This window comes from Ischnura elegans, chromosome 3 (assembly GCF_921293095.1).
Source record: "Ischnura elegans chromosome 3, ioIscEleg1.1, whole genome shotgun sequence".
In the NCBI taxonomy this organism is placed as follows: domain Eukaryota; kingdom Metazoa; phylum Arthropoda; class Insecta; order Odonata; family Coenagrionidae; genus Ischnura; species Ischnura elegans.
This window is the reverse complement of record NC_060248.1, coordinates 117793809-117810810: the sequence shown is the minus strand read 5'-3', so window position 1 is coordinate 117810810 and position 17002 is coordinate 117793809. Positions and strand designations below refer to the sequence as shown.

The 17002-nt window shown below is 37.7% G+C and overlaps 1 protein-coding gene across 2 annotated transcripts in view; it reads right to left on the bottom strand.

The window, feature by feature from the left end:
• Positions 1 to 17002, bottom strand: part of LOC124156428 (citron rho-interacting kinase) — an 80655-nt gene that overhangs the window by 47039 nt on the left and 16614 nt on the right. For both annotated transcript variants that reach the window (XM_046530981.1, XM_046530980.1), the window contains exons 13-21: positions 16112 to 16261; positions 15287 to 15472; positions 13328 to 13531; positions 12742 to 12922; positions 11400 to 11520; positions 11116 to 11269; positions 10644 to 10904; positions 2149 to 2501; positions 1501 to 1692 (exon numbers count right to left, since the gene is read on the bottom strand). In XM_046530981.1, the coding sequence (XP_046386937.1) occupies positions 1501 to 1692; positions 2149 to 2501; positions 10644 to 10904; positions 11116 to 11269; positions 11400 to 11520; positions 12742 to 12922; positions 13328 to 13531; positions 15287 to 15472; positions 16112 to 16261 (1802 nt within the window). The remainder of the gene's footprint in view (positions 1 to 1500; positions 1693 to 2148; positions 2502 to 10643; positions 10905 to 11115; positions 11270 to 11399; positions 11521 to 12741; positions 12923 to 13327; positions 13532 to 15286; positions 15473 to 16111; positions 16262 to 17002) is intronic.

Here is a 17002-nt window from a genome sequence, read left to right as displayed (position 1 = left end):
ACACAATCGATGAGGGGAAAAAATGAAAGAGATAGCATCAACCACTTTTAAAAGACATGTCCATTCTGCCCTCTACAGGAAGAAGAGAGTCAAAGAAATGAATCTAAATAGCTACCAGGCTAACAAAATTCTTGCAGAAGTTAGCATGATGACCTCATCTACCACCATACATATTCCCATACTTCAATGCATTTGCAAGGTATCTTAAGATAGGTAATTCAATCATAAAAGAAATCAGAATATGCCTGTGAACATTTATAAGAATTAAAAAATCAACTCATAAAAGCAGCATTAAGTCATTAAAAAGGATGTCAATTCACTGGTACATACTTGCAAATGCTACCTTTATTGTTGACTAACGTCTTCACAAGACCAATAATTTTTGGGTGTATCAAGTTAAACAGATAGGACCCAGAACTTGTACAAAATAAGTACATAGTATCTTTTTGCTTTACTTGCATTTCATATACCCGACCCGCAAAAAGTTGCAAATACCCGACTTTTTTTTACTCATAAGTCATATTATTACAAATACATAAAAGGAAAGATTATTTCCTATACCTAAATTTGAGCTAAAGATTAGTAATTGAAAACCCAAACTTTTTCTTGTAAATGCATACATAATTTAGTCAAACACAACTAAAACTCAATGAGGTCATATGCAAAAAACAGTACTTACCTTGGGTCAAAGACATTGTATGTAAAATATTGTCAAACATAAGGTAAAAAATAGATGAATTTTTGGTATCCCTGCCAGCCACCTTGGAAAAGGATGGAAGGACCTAAGAAAAGCACATACTCCATATTTCTACTTCAAAGGACGATAAAAGGCCACTGAAAATTCAGGTTCACAAGGATAAAAACTTGGTTTTAATCCTCATGTTATTACAATCCAACTCAGGGTTCCGACACAGGAATTCCATACATGGGGTTCATGATGGCACATTTTTCAGTTATTTTCACCATAATTTCATTCTTTATTTTCAGTTAATATCACACATATGTGGGTCACTTCCATTAAAAATTAGCATAGCTTTCGCAAAGTCAAACTTTAATTGATAACCTATTGAAAATTTAAGTGCTGAAGGTGATTTGTTGGATCTTTGACCTAACCCAAGCACTGAAGTAAATAATTTATACTGAGAACTAGAGAACTAAATGTGACGGTATCCCTTAGAGGCATAGGCTGTTATGGGATATGAATACACCCATACATATTACCAGTTCAAATTCACAGTCCAAGTTTTAGTACAAACCACTAAAAATTTTTGGAAGGCCATCATGGTTGGAACATGTTGAACAAAATTGATAGCTAAAAACAATTATGGTTCCAGAACACAATGACATTAAAACGGCAATGTGTGCAGAAATCATAATTGACCAGTTTTAAGTGATTATATTACACCACAGTACTTTATCTAATGCCACCAATATGAATATTTTACTTAATAAATACAATTTATGTATAACGACTAGCAATATATAAAATTTGAAACATACTTGTACTCAGCACATTTTGTTTTCAACGACTGAATTTCTTCGCCAACTTCCCCTTCTCTTTCTCTGGCATCCTCTGTCAATTCTCGCAGTTGGTCTTCCAACTCCTCCCTCTTTATAACCTCTTTTTCATGAGATTTCTTCCACTGAGTGGATGCCTCAGTTTCTTTTTCCAGCTGGCTCACCAATTTTTTTCTACAATGAAAAACAAGTACCATATATACATGCATGTATAGCCAGAAATGCTAAGAGTACTGTAATGTAAAATGATAATAGAACTGTAGTGAACCTCAACATGATTGTCCCAGTTCATTTCAATCAAGACCAAGTGGAAAGATTAAATCTTAACACGAGTAATTACCATTTCTTCAAGTACAACAGTACCCATCCATTTTTGACAAGTGAATTTTGGGGAAAAAAATTAACCCAATTACACTCGAACATATTCATCACCATAATTTTTCTTTCAGAGATTTTGGGGAAAAAGCCAGGGACTATAATCATACATATAAAGAAGTTAAGAATGCCATGGGCATCTAATGGGAATTGCCATGTATAAACTATGCTTGAGGTAATATAAACTTATAGCCACTGGGCAAAAATATTTTATCATTAAATGAGAGTGAATAATATAAAAATATCTCCACTTACTTCTCCTCTTCAAAGAGCAACTCCTTGGTTTCATGAGCAGACACCAACTTCTGATAATCTTCCAACTGTTCTTCCATTTCAACGCATGCCTGACGAAGAAGATTGCTATTCAACTCCAGGGCCTCAATTCTTCTTTTTGCTCCATCCAACTCTGTTTGTGATGACTTAAGCGAAGACTCAACACCAAAAACTTTCTCATTCTGCTCTCTATCCTTCTTCTCAAACTTTTTCACTTGTGCCTCCAGCTCTTTACACAGTCTCTGACTTTCCTCAAGACTTCTTGAGACAGCTGTCACATTATCAGCAGATAATGTCAAGGATTGGATTTTGGCCTCAAGAGCTTTCTTTTCATCCTGAAATAAATTTTGAAGACCTATGATGTACCACTGCAAGGCTAGGTAAGTTAAGTGACACACAAAATTCTTTCAGTTGTTAAAGCTGCTAACTAGAAAATGAGGGCAAAGTCCTGCATTATAATACCCATGAAAACATGATACAGTAGATTCCGTTTAATGGGTCCAACGGTTACTTGGGGCAGATCTTGAAGAACAAAACTCAATAGAGGAATATCCCAGAGTATTCTCCGCTTAATTGGGACAGGGTGCCGCTTTATTGAGCCATGAGTCGGCAACATAGACTCTATACTCGCGATGAAATTAAAATTTTTGTTTTCAGAATACTATTTTTTTATATTTTCCTCCTTTGATTTACTCTTATTTTTCACAAATGTTCCTACTCTTTCCCTATTTTGAAAGCTCTTGTTGTTATGATATTCGCAAGAGGATAGGACTTTTCTTTAATAGGACTTAGTAAAAGACATTCATTCAGCGTCGCCCGAGGCTGTGAAAAATATTTTTAACTAAATTGTTATAATTCTTAAAAATGATACTAAATTAACTAAACTCGCTGATTTATTAATGAAATTAATAGATTAATAAACTTATGTTGCACTATAAACATTCTTTAGTCTTCTTACTATCATTTCAACGTTTGTTTATGCCATTATACAGGATAGTTCGCCTAATTGGGGCAAAGTGCACAAGTCCTGATATGTCCCAATTAACCGGAATCTACTGTAGAAACTACACACTTTTCTCTAATGAAAGTATTTCATGCTCTTCATAATTTAAAATCTACTGAAGTAATAATTATATACTATAATGTTAGAACGTAGGTTTCTGAACGGCGATGGTTCAGGGTTTTCTTCTGCGTCAGCTTGTTTATAGCCAGGGAAACTGTTGTCTATAAACAAGATGATGCGGAAGAAAACCCTGAAGAAATGCAGAGATCATTATACTCTACATACTGTAATGGTTCAAGCCCCATTACAGTGCATTTCTACTCGGCGCATTTTCTTCCCTACCAGTTTACCCGCTCTTTCCACGACCTTTCCCAAAACCCCACCCCCAGACCATGGCCCGTGGAGGAAGGCGTGAATGAGTAAGAGGGGATGAATATGTTTTCCCCGATTTTTGTATGGTTGTGTGTGAGTGTGTGTGTGTGGGAGGAGGGGAGCTCGGGTTTTTCCAGAGTGAATGGCGTGTTACTCCCCCTTTTTTGTTCATTGTGCGTTACCCCCACCCCAAGTTGAGGGATAATAAAAGGTGGAGCGCGAAAGAGAAGCGAGAGAATTCTTGAGTGACTGTCGGGCGGAGCCTATGCCTGAAATCTGAGTGCGACGCACGGCAATAGGAGACAAGGGGCCCAAACATCACTTCAGACTGATTGATCTGGAAGAAGAATCCCCCCCTGTCCGAAGGAGCAAGGACCGGCTGAAGAGGACGCATCACCTCCGTTACGGATGCAGCTTCCTCCAACAAGGGAGAAAGGAGTGCAGTAAATGGAACGAGAGTTTGTTGGATCCAACCTGGTCCAAACTCGGACAACGATAAAGTAAGATTGCAGCTATCCCCCCCCCCCCCCAAAAGCCCCCTCGTGTCTCCTGCCAAGCCGTGTTAAGACAAACAGTCACGGAACGCACCCATTACTTAGTGAAAGTGAAATTAATCACCAAGTACAATTAACGTTCGCACCCAAATGTACATTCGTCGGGATGGACTATCATTTACCTTCCCAGTCAAGAAATCATTGAAATTGTGTCATATTTACGTGTTCACGACCGAACTTTATTTTGTTCTTATCATTTGCTATATTGATTTGCATCTTGGAACCAAGTTATATTGTTGCTGTTTTTTTATATTTATTTATCATTGATGTTTCATAAGTGGCTTTCACCAATTCATATTTCATAAGCGTATAAGAGGGTTTCTTTTGTTTTTGTCATATGCAACCTTATTTGTGTGAATTATATTTTGTTTAATTGAAAGTGTTTGAGTAAGTGTTTTGTCCTGATTCCTCCACGGGTCACCCCAAGGAAAATATCCTTCGCCCCGTCCGTTTTCCCTTCCCGTAAATGCGTGTTGGACGAGTGCATCAGCGCCCGAACATCACCCATCGGTTTGAATCGGGAACCCCCCACCCGCAATCATCTTCAAAGAAGGGGAATATTTTTTATTTATGTGAATTACGAGAAGTGAGTGGCATAGTTTTGTCCCGTAGGTCCCATGCGGGAGGGATCTTTGTGGATTTGTATATGTATTTCTTTTTATTTTTGTGCGACGTCTCCCCCCGGTTCTATTGTGGTATCCGGGCCAGTCGGGGGTGGGATGCCACAATACATGTATATCTATAAAATATTGTTCAAAATTTCATACTTTAATTTTAAATACATATCATATTTGGATATATTATTATCATTATTTTTGTATAATGGTGGATAATAATGAATATGAATTCAAAAGTACAACATTTCTTCAGGGTTTTTTTTTTGTTTTTCACACAGCTGTATTTTAGTAATAAAGTAAGTCTCAAAGATGACTTTTATAATCTAGTTACTTGACGTAGAGTAGGGCAGATTGGAAAAAATCAGTTTTTTTCAAATCCATCTGGCCCACTCAAAAAAAGTTGTGGCACTGATCAAAAATAAGGCCTAAATATTTTAGACCTCTGGGTGAACTGCAGACCCTCCCTCAAATGCCAATTATAGGGGAGAAGGGTCAAAAATTGAAAAATTTAATATTTTATGGTATTCTCCATAGATTTTGCCAAGTTACTTCCCTTCGGAACATAATTTCATGCATGTTGACATATCTGTCACCTTTAAGCCACAAGATGCTAAATTTAAGTGAGCGACGGTGAAGAAAATATTCTAATGCCCACGCAGTGGGACGGATAAGGGAATGGCAGGCCACTTGCATCCCCTCCCCTTCGCCTCTCCCTAAATACATCAAAATTCATCCTGCATGTGCTGCTTGGAGAGTGCTCATCTCTCATAATACACCTAAATCAGCAGATGGTAAAAGGTAAAAAAGAATGCGAAGAGGCAACTTGTCCCTTTTTTGGCATCTCGCCACAGTTAAACAAATCAACATTTTTACTTTCAGAGAAGTCCAACTTTTATAGAAGTGATGAAACAGTTTTACATTGTTGGCGATATTTTTAGATCCGATAATGCAGGCAAGGAGCCTACAGTCTATGAAGTGGACACTTCAGGGCTAGAAAGGTGTGCCATATTTGGAGGCATCCTTCTCGCGCCTATACAGCCTTCTAATTACAGACTGATATCTTTAACGTCCATCTCTAGAAAGTCCTTGAAAACAGCATTGTCGGCTCAGTAATGAAACACATAGATGCTGAAAACTTGTAAATGAGAACTCAATATGGATTCAGGAAATGCAGATCAAGCGAAACCCAGTAAAAACTTTTTGCTAGTGATGGGTCGATTCCAAAATTTTATCGATTCCGATCCAGATTCCGATTCTGACATTTCAATTCCAATTCTACCGATACCGATTCCATCGATTCTGATGCCATAGACTCCAAGAAAAATATCACTTAATTCCAGGCAACAAGAAAATCACTTTAAAAAATAATACTCTGTGAAAGAGTCAGTTGACAAAAGCATCTTTCAAATAATTACTTTGTAATTAAAATATAAATTTCAAAACAGAACATACCTGAAAAGTGGTGTTACATGATAGGTATTATATATATATATATATATATATATATATATATATATATTTCAAATTAACATTCACACAGGTCGCCACAGGCGAATATACAATCATAATAACATATAATAGAAATTGAAAGAAAGAGATAGAAACATAAATGCAAGACGATGACACACTGTGGCGTGGAGATGGAATGAAGGCCGAAAACACATGGAAAAAAGTTCACCTGAACCGGGAATCGAACCACGGACCTTCTGCTTTCCGGGCAGATGCTCAGACCACCGAGCTATCCAGGCTAATCTAATCTCCAGTGTTTTCGGCGGGGGTTTATACACCAAATCCCCCGAGGTCTAGCCCTATCATTTGGCCAAGAGATGGCTCTGGGCGTAGGTCCCGCCACGAACGAAGAATTCAACGCGGACAGAAGAAGAAATGGAATTAAAGATGGTCACAATCACACACACAGTAGGATAGATATAGCACATGCGTTTCGGGGAACGCTGATCCCAAGAAGAGGAAACGAACCATATAGGTCTCATACATTTCAAATTAACATTCACACAGGTCGCCACAGGCGAATATACAATCATAATAACATATAATAGAAATTGAAAGAAAGAGATAGAAACATAAATGCAAGACGATGACACACTGTGGCGTGGAGATGGAATGAAGGCCGAAAACACATGGAAAAAAGTTCACCTGAACCGGGAATCGAACCACGGACCTTCTGCTTTCCGGGCAGATGCTCAGACCACCGAGCTATCCAGGCTAATCTAATCTCCAGTGTTTTCGGCGGGGGTTTATACACCAAATCCCCCGAGGTCTAGCCCTATCATTTGGCCAAGAGATGGCTCTGGGCGTAGGTCCCGCCACGAACGAAGAATTCAACGCGGACAGAAGAAGAAATGGAATTAAAGATGGTCACAATCACACACACAGTAGGATAGATATAGCACATGCGTTTCGGGGAACGCTGATCCCAAGAAGAGGAAACGAACCATATAGGTCTCATACATTTCAAATTAACATTCACACAGGTCGCCACAGGCGAATATACAATCATAATAACATATAATAGAAATTGAAAGAAAGAGATAGAAACATAAATGCAAGACGATGACACACTGTGGCGTGGAGATGGAATGAAGGCCGAAAACACATGGAAAAAAGTTCACCTGAACCGGGAATCGAACCACGGACCTTCTGCTTTCCGGGCAGATGCTCAGACCACCGAGCTATCCAGGCTAATCTAATCTCCAGTGTTTTCGGCGGGGGTTTATACAGGCGGGGGAGATATATATATATATATCTCCAAACTACAAGGGAGAGCCCTGAGTACAGAAATTTTCATAGCTGTAATAAAGATTACATACTACGTATATGAATCATGTAATATTTGGCCCTTTCAAATTCTCAAGCAGAAAGACCAATTATTCTACATGCTCAGCCAGCAGGTTTTGACGTCTCCATGTTACAGTATTACTGCCTGCAGAAAATTGCCTTTTGCTACACATGTGTGTTATTGGGCAAGTACCTTCCCACCAAAATTGCAAGATTTCGGAGACTGGAATTTTTATTAAAAATTATAACAACGATTTTTTTGGATCTTGAATCTTCATGGAATTCAAGTGGTCGAAGTTAACAACTATAGAACTAAACTTTAGTTTTGTAGAGCCAAAAAAAATGCTATACTTCTCACGTCATTTAATCAACCTTAAAATCTCCCGATTTTTTAAGTTCAAGAAAGAAACTAAAGGCTACAAATGAATATCACATCGGACGGACGCAGTAATAAAAAATGCTAAAAGAGTCTTGTGGTGTGAAAACTCCCCCTACCGCACGACTCACCTCGGCGAAGGTGGAAAGGGAAAAAGGGTATCGGTTGTTGCCTTTCACGGAAACAGTTCATTTTTCTCTCTCTTAAGCATGCTGACTTAATCTCTTCACTTTACTTCAATACCCGAGGCATATTTCTAATGCGTGGGATGGTTCCGAAAAATATCCAATCCTTAGTATTTTCACTCGAGTAATGCGCTAAATGGTCTAGTCGATCTATACATAATCCTTTTTAACATCCTCAGTTTAGTGTTTGAAGTCAATGAAGACGATTATTTATGGTTTAAATGACGATTTTCTAGACTAATGTTTTAAAAAACTTGAAAAATCGGCCTCAGTTACCGAGCCTTAAAGTTCCACAGCGTGTAGCTCAGCCTTGACGCGCGATTGAAAAATCTCTCTTATATCCTTCGTCGCAAACTTTTTTTTTCAAGATTTCTTATTAGTACTCTTTAGAAATCTCTACTTTATATTGTGGATCAAATTTTCCGAGTTATATTTTTCGTAAACGAAAGATAATGTCTACTGTATGTCAAATTTCACGTGAAAAACGGGTCGGCCATTTTGCGTTGTAAAACCCGACAGATGAGAGCCAAAATCTTCAAAAGTCATTGAAAGTATAGCCAAAGCACCAGATCAAAGGAATATTGCGTTTTTTATTCCATAAAACTCACACCAACGCAAAACCACTTGGATAAATTCAAAGATTTTTTGAGGAAAAACGATATCTCGCGTGGCATTGAAAAATTGGTCATGCTTGGGCCTCTGTATCTCACTAAAGGTTCGTATTTATGTAAAATGGCATATAAAGCAATATTTGGTAATGATTTATGAGTATTTACGCTGAGTTTCAAGTCTCTATCCCCAAAAAGGTCATTTTGGACTTTATTCCAGCTTTTTCCGATTTCGGACTAGTGTGCGCCGGGTAGGAAGACGATCGGCCGCTGCGGCTGGCTTTAAGGTATTCGGCGCCCACGTCGACAACTATTGTGTGTTCGGCAAGCTGAAACTACCAGGCCAAGGCATTAGAATGACTTATCGGCTTTAAAAACTGCATTATTACATGAGTTTCATGATAGCGCTCCCTGTCGGCAGATTGCTGGACCTACTAGCCTCGAAAGCTCTGTAACCTTTACTACTCGACTCGACATTCGTAATGCGACTCGAAACGCTCGAGTCGAGTACCAACTACTCGATCGACTTGAATTTTCAAGTACTTGCACATCCCAAGAAGATATGTGTTTTGTTATCACGATTACGTGGCGCGAAAATTCAAATGACTGTTGGAAACGCGGTCGTATATTTTGTTGTTTGAAGTACTACTGGAATCGGAACCGATTTTTCGCCTTGGCAAGTACTCGTTTTCGATTCTGGTTCTTGGCCGAAAATCGAAGAATCGAGGAATCGAACCGACCCATCACTACTTTTTGCCCATGATATTTTAGTCTCCAGAGAGGACAACATTCCAATAGACACGAGTTTTCTTGATTTCAAAAAACATATACTGTATTTCTCCGAATATAGTCCCTCTCTGAATATAGTCCCCCCCCTAATTTTGAGACTTCAGTTTGAGAAAATAATCTTAAAAATGCGTTTGAATATAGTCCCCCCTTTACTTTTACCACAGACATTTTTGGAAAAAAAGGGGGGGCTATATTCAGACATATACGGTAATAAAGTGCCCCATGGAGAGTTCTGAATTAAATTAAAATCTTACGGCCTAGATGATGACGTCATTTCCTGGATAAACGAACTTTTGAGTGATTGCATGCAAAGAGTAGTATTAGAGGGCGCAGTCTCCAATGAAGTCACTTCTGGCATCCCTCACGGTATTGTCATCTACCTAATCCCCTTCCTTCTCTAATTCAACAACATTGGTGAAGTATAATACAGAAAACTTCGATTATTTGCAGACGAAGCTGCAGTTTACATGGAATTCCATTGCAGTAAAGATAGGGATGAATTAAGAAACGACCTTACTGCAGTCCAAGCATTTTGTGATGTGTGAAAATTAGAGTTAACTTAAAAAAAATGCACAGTAATGAATTTCTGAAAAAAAAACCTCCCTGCAACAGAGGTATTTCATTCGGGGTACCAAATTTGAGACAGTAGACTCAATAAAGATTTAGGTGTTAGAATCGATGATCTATCATGGAATAAACATTTCCGGGAAATAAGGACAAGCTATTTGTAAATTGGGTTTCGTTAAAAGAATACTAGGAAAGTGTAACAACAAAGTGAGGTGAATTAGCTACTTCTCCCTTATTAGACCCCACTTGGAATACACTACCAGTGTTGTGGTCCTCATAACATAGGCTTTAATGATGTAGATGCAAATCTTTTCATTTCTTACTTTGCTAATGGCTGGAGTCCTAACACCCTCGCCATATTCCTATTGAGGCAGCTGGCAGGGTAGAATGTAGATAGATATAATCTCCTATCTATGTTCTCCTTAATCCACTAGGTACATTATAAACATTGCATTATCAAATTGCAAAGTGATTAATCCCACAAAAACAATGCAACACCTATTTGGCATATGCAGTGTACATAAAATGAATGGATAATAAATGCAAATGAATAGTGGTGATGCAACCACATAGAATGAAAGGAAATGGGAGAAAAAATAGGACAGCTTACCGCAGTACTTTCTTTGAAAGATGATAATTCTTCTTGCACAGACATCAGTTTGTCCTTCATCTCACTTAGTTCCTTTTCCAATGACGATATCTGCTCACACTTCAGCTTGAATTTCTCCATTTGCTCCTTTTTCTCCAATGTAAGATTATCAACAATTTTTTTCTTTTCATCTTGCAAGGCTTTTAATTTTTCCTCAGCAGTTTTCAGCTCCCTAGTAGTGATTCTTAAGTCAAGCTTTGTGTCAGATAGCTCCTTCTCTTTCTGGAAAAAAATACCAAAAGAGCATTTATGAAACCAAAATACATAACATGGAATGTACGTGAACCACCAAAAGTGCCTACTGAGCAAAAAATGCAGCCAAATAAAATGAAGAGAAAATCAGAATTCTCGATATTTTACAGCATGATGCCACAATACCACAATTACATTCAATACATGCGCTCTGGTATTTCATACTAATATCACAAATTACCTTCCATAAATCTGTCTGAGCTGTCTTGGTTGCTTGCTTATCCAAAACAGATTGTTCTTTTAATTTATCCAGTTGGGTCTCCAATTTCTTAAGCTGAGCCTCAAGCAAGTTGTTTTCATGCTGAAGTACAACTTTCTGCTCATCAGCATTGCCTCTAAAATGTTATCCCATACAGTTAGGTATATAGAAACAACATTTAAATATTAACTTATTTTAAAGTACACATTATTGAATAAAACATTTATCGAAAAGATGTAACAAGAAATTTTCAATAAACTATTTACCCCTCAACTCCACTCTTGTCCGACTCTTTCAGCCTGGAATTTTCATCCGTTAGGGCTGAGACCATTCCTTCCAAACGTGAAAACATAGTTTCCAGGGTAGACACTTTATCTTTGTACTCCTCTGCAGGAAAAAACATTAAAATGGAATATTATAAGTACTTCCTCTGTTGACTGGAAGATTAAATATGGCCTTAGCCATGCGTCACATGAATAGGAAAGCAAATTAATGGCACTATGGGGTGCAATAGTTTTACCCATTCTCCAAAGCCAACGATATATCCTTATAAACATACCCGCCTCTTTAACTATCACAAATGACTTCAACTGGAAGTTACAAAGCAAAAATTTAAGCGACCACCATACTGGGTGATAGAAGCTCTCACTTCAGGTAGGATACCTATTGCTTACATTGTTAAACATAAGATATTGACATTCACGAAAAAATACATTTGAAAAATGAGTGCCTACATTAGAACCCTGGGAAAATAGCAAAATAAATATATATGACTAGATGAAGCACCTCACTGACATATATTGTAGACAGCAATACACCTTTAAAGCAAATGACATCACAAGGTTTTACGATAACATGGATAATTTTTGGTGCTTTAGGGGCTGGGTCCACATTCTACAGGAATAAAAGTATTGAAGATAGAGGCATGCAGTTTGCTTTGATAGAAGAGATATGATTATCAATTATAATTGAAGAAAATTGTTTTCTTCTATTGTGTTTTGTGAGAAAATAGACTCTTAACTGAAGAATATATTTTCTCACCAATATTGGAGTCAAGTAAGTTGTACAAACTCTATTTGCCTTCCACATAGGACAAAGTTACATTTCCTTTTTCAAACAGTTAGCCCTTTCATAAAACTACCTGCAGGCCTGATGTAATTTTCATAGTTAAAAATACAATTACTGAAGAAATAATTATCATCATTCTCTGAATAGACTGCTCTAATTTTAAGACTTGGTTTTTGATAATAAAAATTTCAATTTTAAAGGCAAAAAGCTTAAGAAAATGTTTGGTGCTCAAAATGTAAAACAAAATAAACAATTATCATTGATAGTAGACATACTGCCTAATTGTTACTCTTAAATGCATTCTCACTCATAAAAATCGTTCTGAGAATATAATGAATTTATCTTATGCTGAGCTTGAGTAATTGTTTAATTTTAATTCCTTCTCTTGATATATTTTTGAAACAGCTAAATAACAATGGTTGCATGAATCGAGCTTTAACCAAATACATAAAAATATCAGTGCATTAAATGTAATCAAATATGTCCACCCTACACTATCAATAAAATCAGGAAATACAAGAATTGATAAATTTCACATACTCTCTCGGTCCTCCACTTCCTTCATTTTGTACTTCAAGGTGAGTTTTTCACTTTCTGCTTCTTTGAGTTCTACTTCTAGCTGCGAAACAGTGATTGACTTCTCAAACAGAAGACTCTCCAATTGACTTGTTTGTAATGTCAATGAGTCCCTCTCATCCACCATTAAACATTCTCCAGCCCTCTGAAAAACAACAATTCTCATCAAATAAATAAACTTTAACATTAACATATTAAGGGGACTTAAAGGATACAAATCATTACACCGAAATATTTGATGAAAGGATTAGACTCATGAGGGTGGAAGGGGTAAAATAAAATAGAAAGAAAAGTGTCTCATCTTGCTCATGGTACATTTAAATGAAACAATGACATAATCTATGAAAAAACTAAATTAAATTTTCAATCCTAGAACCCTTTATGCAATTTTCCATGCTGAGAGGCCTAGTGCTCAAAGGAAATTTGACAGCATAATCAAAAAAACTGAAGTGAGCATTCTGAGCAATAAAAACTTCAACCAAGAAAAAATTGTGAATCAAATATGTACATAGATAAATACATCATTCTACATTGCTGCATTTTTGCTTACCGTTAGTTCATCTTGGAGTTCTCGGCAAATTTTTTTTTCCTTCCTCAAAGCTTCTTCTAAGGTCTGAATCTGTCTATCTTGAGATTTATTCTCTTCTTTCTGCTTCTTGTGTGCTAAATTGGCCTCCTTGAGTTCAGCTTCCATCTTCTTTAGCCCAGAATTCAAGCGCTCCACTTCCAATTTGTGGTGTTTACTATCTTCAGCCTGAATTATATATATGAGATGGGGAATTATAATTATAATTAAAGCTGGCGACTTCAGTCACTGAAAAACTACAATTGCATCTAACATCAAGCGACTGCAAAAACAGACCTAGAGCATAAGGCATAGAGAAGTTTTACACAGGTTCACAACTACATGAAGGTATGAAAAAATATCATGTTTCCCAAAAATCTGTGATCGTGGATGTCGAGCCTATATTGTAATGGTTCAAGCCCCATTACAGTGCATTTCTACTCGGCGCATTTTCTTCCCTACCAGTTTACCCGCTCTTTCCACGACCTTTCCCAAAACCCCACCCCCAGACCATGGCCCGTGGAGGAAGGCGTGGATGAGTAAGAGGGGATGAATGTGTTTTCGCCTAATTTTGTATGGTTGTGTGAGTGTGTGGGAGGAGGGGAGCTCGGGTTTTTCCTGAGTGAATGGCGTGTTACTCCCCTTTTTTTTTGTTCATTGTGCATTACCCCCACCCCAAGTTGAGGGATAATAAAAGGTGGTGCGTGTAAGAGAAGAGAGGAATTCTTAAGTGACTGTCGGGCGGAGCCTATGCCCAAAATCTGAGTGCGACGCACGGCATAGGAGACAAGGGGCCCAAACATCATTTCAGAAAGATTGATCTGAAAGAAGAATCCCCCCCTGTCCGAAGGAGCAAAGGACCAGCTGAAGAGGACGCATTACCTCCGTTCCGGATGCAGCTTCCTCCAACAAGGGAGAAAGGAGTGCAGTAAATGGAACGAGAGTTTGTTGGATCCAACCTGGTCCAAACTCTGACAACGATAAAGTAAGATTGCAGCTATCCCCCCCCCCCCCCCACAAAAGCCCCCTTGTGTCTCCTGCCAAGCCGTGTTAAGACAAACAGTCACGGAACGCACCCGTTACACTAGTGAAAGTGAAATTAATCACCAAGTACAATTAAAGTTCGCACCCAAATTTACATTCGTCGGGATGGACTATCATTTACCTCCCCAGTCAAGAAATCATTGAAATTGTGTCATATTTACGTGTTCACCACCGAACTTTATTTCGTTCATATCATTTGCTATATTGATTTTCATCTCGAAACCAAGTTATATTGTTGTTGTTTTTTTAAATTTATTTATCAATGATGTTTCATAAGTGGCTTTCACCAATTCATATTTCATTAGCGTATAAGAGGGTTCCTTTTGTTTTTGTCATATGCAACATTATTTGTGTGAATTATATTTTGTTTAATTGAAAGTGTTTGAGTGAGTGTTTTGTTCTGATTTCCTTCACGGGTCACCTCAAGGAAAATATCCCTCGCCCTTCCTTTCGCCCCGTCCGTATTCCTTCCGTAAATGTGTGTTGGACGAGTGCATCAGCGCCCGAATGTCACCCATCAGTTTGAATCGGGAACCCCCCACCCGCAACCATCTTCACAGAAGGGGAATATTTTTTTTATTTATGTGAATTACGAGAAGTGAGTGGCATAGTTTTGTCCCGTAGGTCCCATGCGGGAGGGATCTTCGTGGATTTGTATATTTCTTTTTATTTTTGTGCGATGTCTCCCCCCGGTTCTATTGTTGTATCCGGGCGAGTCGGGGGTGGGATGCCACAATATGTGCTGACATGGAGGGATCAAAAAGGGTTTTCATGCACAGGTCATAATGTGTAAGAGATAGGGCATCCACACTCGATAAATTTGAAGAAAGATAGATCGAATAAAAAAGTTGGGCAGAGAAGGATGATATGACGCAATAGAAATAGTGATAAGCTATTTACTCTTGCACTCTGTAGCTCCTCAACTGCATCCTCTGCATCATGCAGTTTCTTCTCTAACTCGGCTTGTTTCTTCCTCTCATCTTCAAGGGATGCCTGCAATGCTTCAATTTGCTTCTTCCCATCTTGACTAAGCTGCTCTAGTCTAATTTCCACTCCAGCCACACTAGTTCGCCTGCTTTCATCAGCCTGGAGTAGGGGGTTAAAAGTATCAAGATTTAAAACACACAGAAGCATTACATTAACTCAACATTCAGTGAAATTCAGAACTAAAAACTTTTTTCCAAAAAATTACAGTTATTTTCTGAACAATATATTTTAATTATGCATGTTATGAGTTCACATTCCACTACCAATAGCCTTAAATATAACTACGGTTTAATAAATTAAAGATAAATGACAGAAAATCGTTTCAAGTTTCTGAGAACATAGAATTCTCAGGATTTACATCAGAAACAAAATGCACATGGGATTCATAAAATCATTAACTTATGAGCATTTTTTCACCTTTCTCCCAGGGACATTTGGTTTGAGGTAAAGACAAGGGCTAATAATACCAAAAACAGACCCTAGCTCTTTTCAAATAGAGGGCATGGACCAGTTAATTTGATTACTGGTACTTTAACTAAATATTAAAAATAAAAATATTTTAAAACCTAAATTATCTGAAAAGAATATTGTGAAGAAAAGATGAAATTCTGCGATATGTGATCCAAAATTTCATGGAAAATGGCATTACAATCGAATGAAGGCTTAAAAAAAGCCATGCTGATCTGAAGTCCTTACCAAAATGGGATTTCAACATTTAGAGAATATAATGATTCTCACCTTGGCCATTTTAGTTTTATAGTTATTGACAGTTTTCTTAATGTTTTTCAATTCTACTCCCATGGCCTCAATTTCCTTGGACTTTTTCACGACCATCTGAGTTAGTTCATTGACCTTGCTATTGGCTTCTGATAATGCCAGATCTTTATCCTGAAAATGTAAGAAAAAGGAGAGTTAAAAGAATGTACCAATACCACTGACTGCTAGCATTAATCAAGCATTCACATTCCAAAAAGAACACTTATCCAAATAGGAAGTAAAGAAATTTTTATGAAATAGAATTCATACACCTCTGGCATTCAGTCATCTTAGTCCATGATTGAAATACATACTATGGTCGTCATTGTGGTCAAAGAATTAAAATTTTGAAAACCCTCATGTCACCCAACATTTTCATTCCCAGAAATATAATTTTTCTTTCAAGGGGCTTGGGTTAGCCACTGGATCACAAATTGTTCATGTCCTGCTGACATGGAAACATTTACATAAATACAGTAAATATATGCAGCTCTTTGGCAAAACCCACAGAAACTCCTCCTCATTTTATGATTAATGAAAACTTCTCCAATCACTATGGCTCTGGAATTGTAGTTGTAGGAGTTTCAGTTATGAACTAATATATTATGACCAACTTAAACTAATCAAGTTTTTCTGTGAGCAGGCTAACCTTGCTGTCATACCTCCCCAGTTACAAGTAATTTTGTACATTTATTTTGATGGCAAATTCATAAAATCGATGAGTTGCTGGGACGATTAGTTTGTGCAAATGACTCAGTCAGTGAGTATGGCCTAAACGAGATTGCTTCCTCAACTTTTGCTAACAGGGAAAGCCTAAAGAAATAACAAGGAGGAGCATGGGACCTATTAGCTGAGTGCACCTGCAGCCATCAA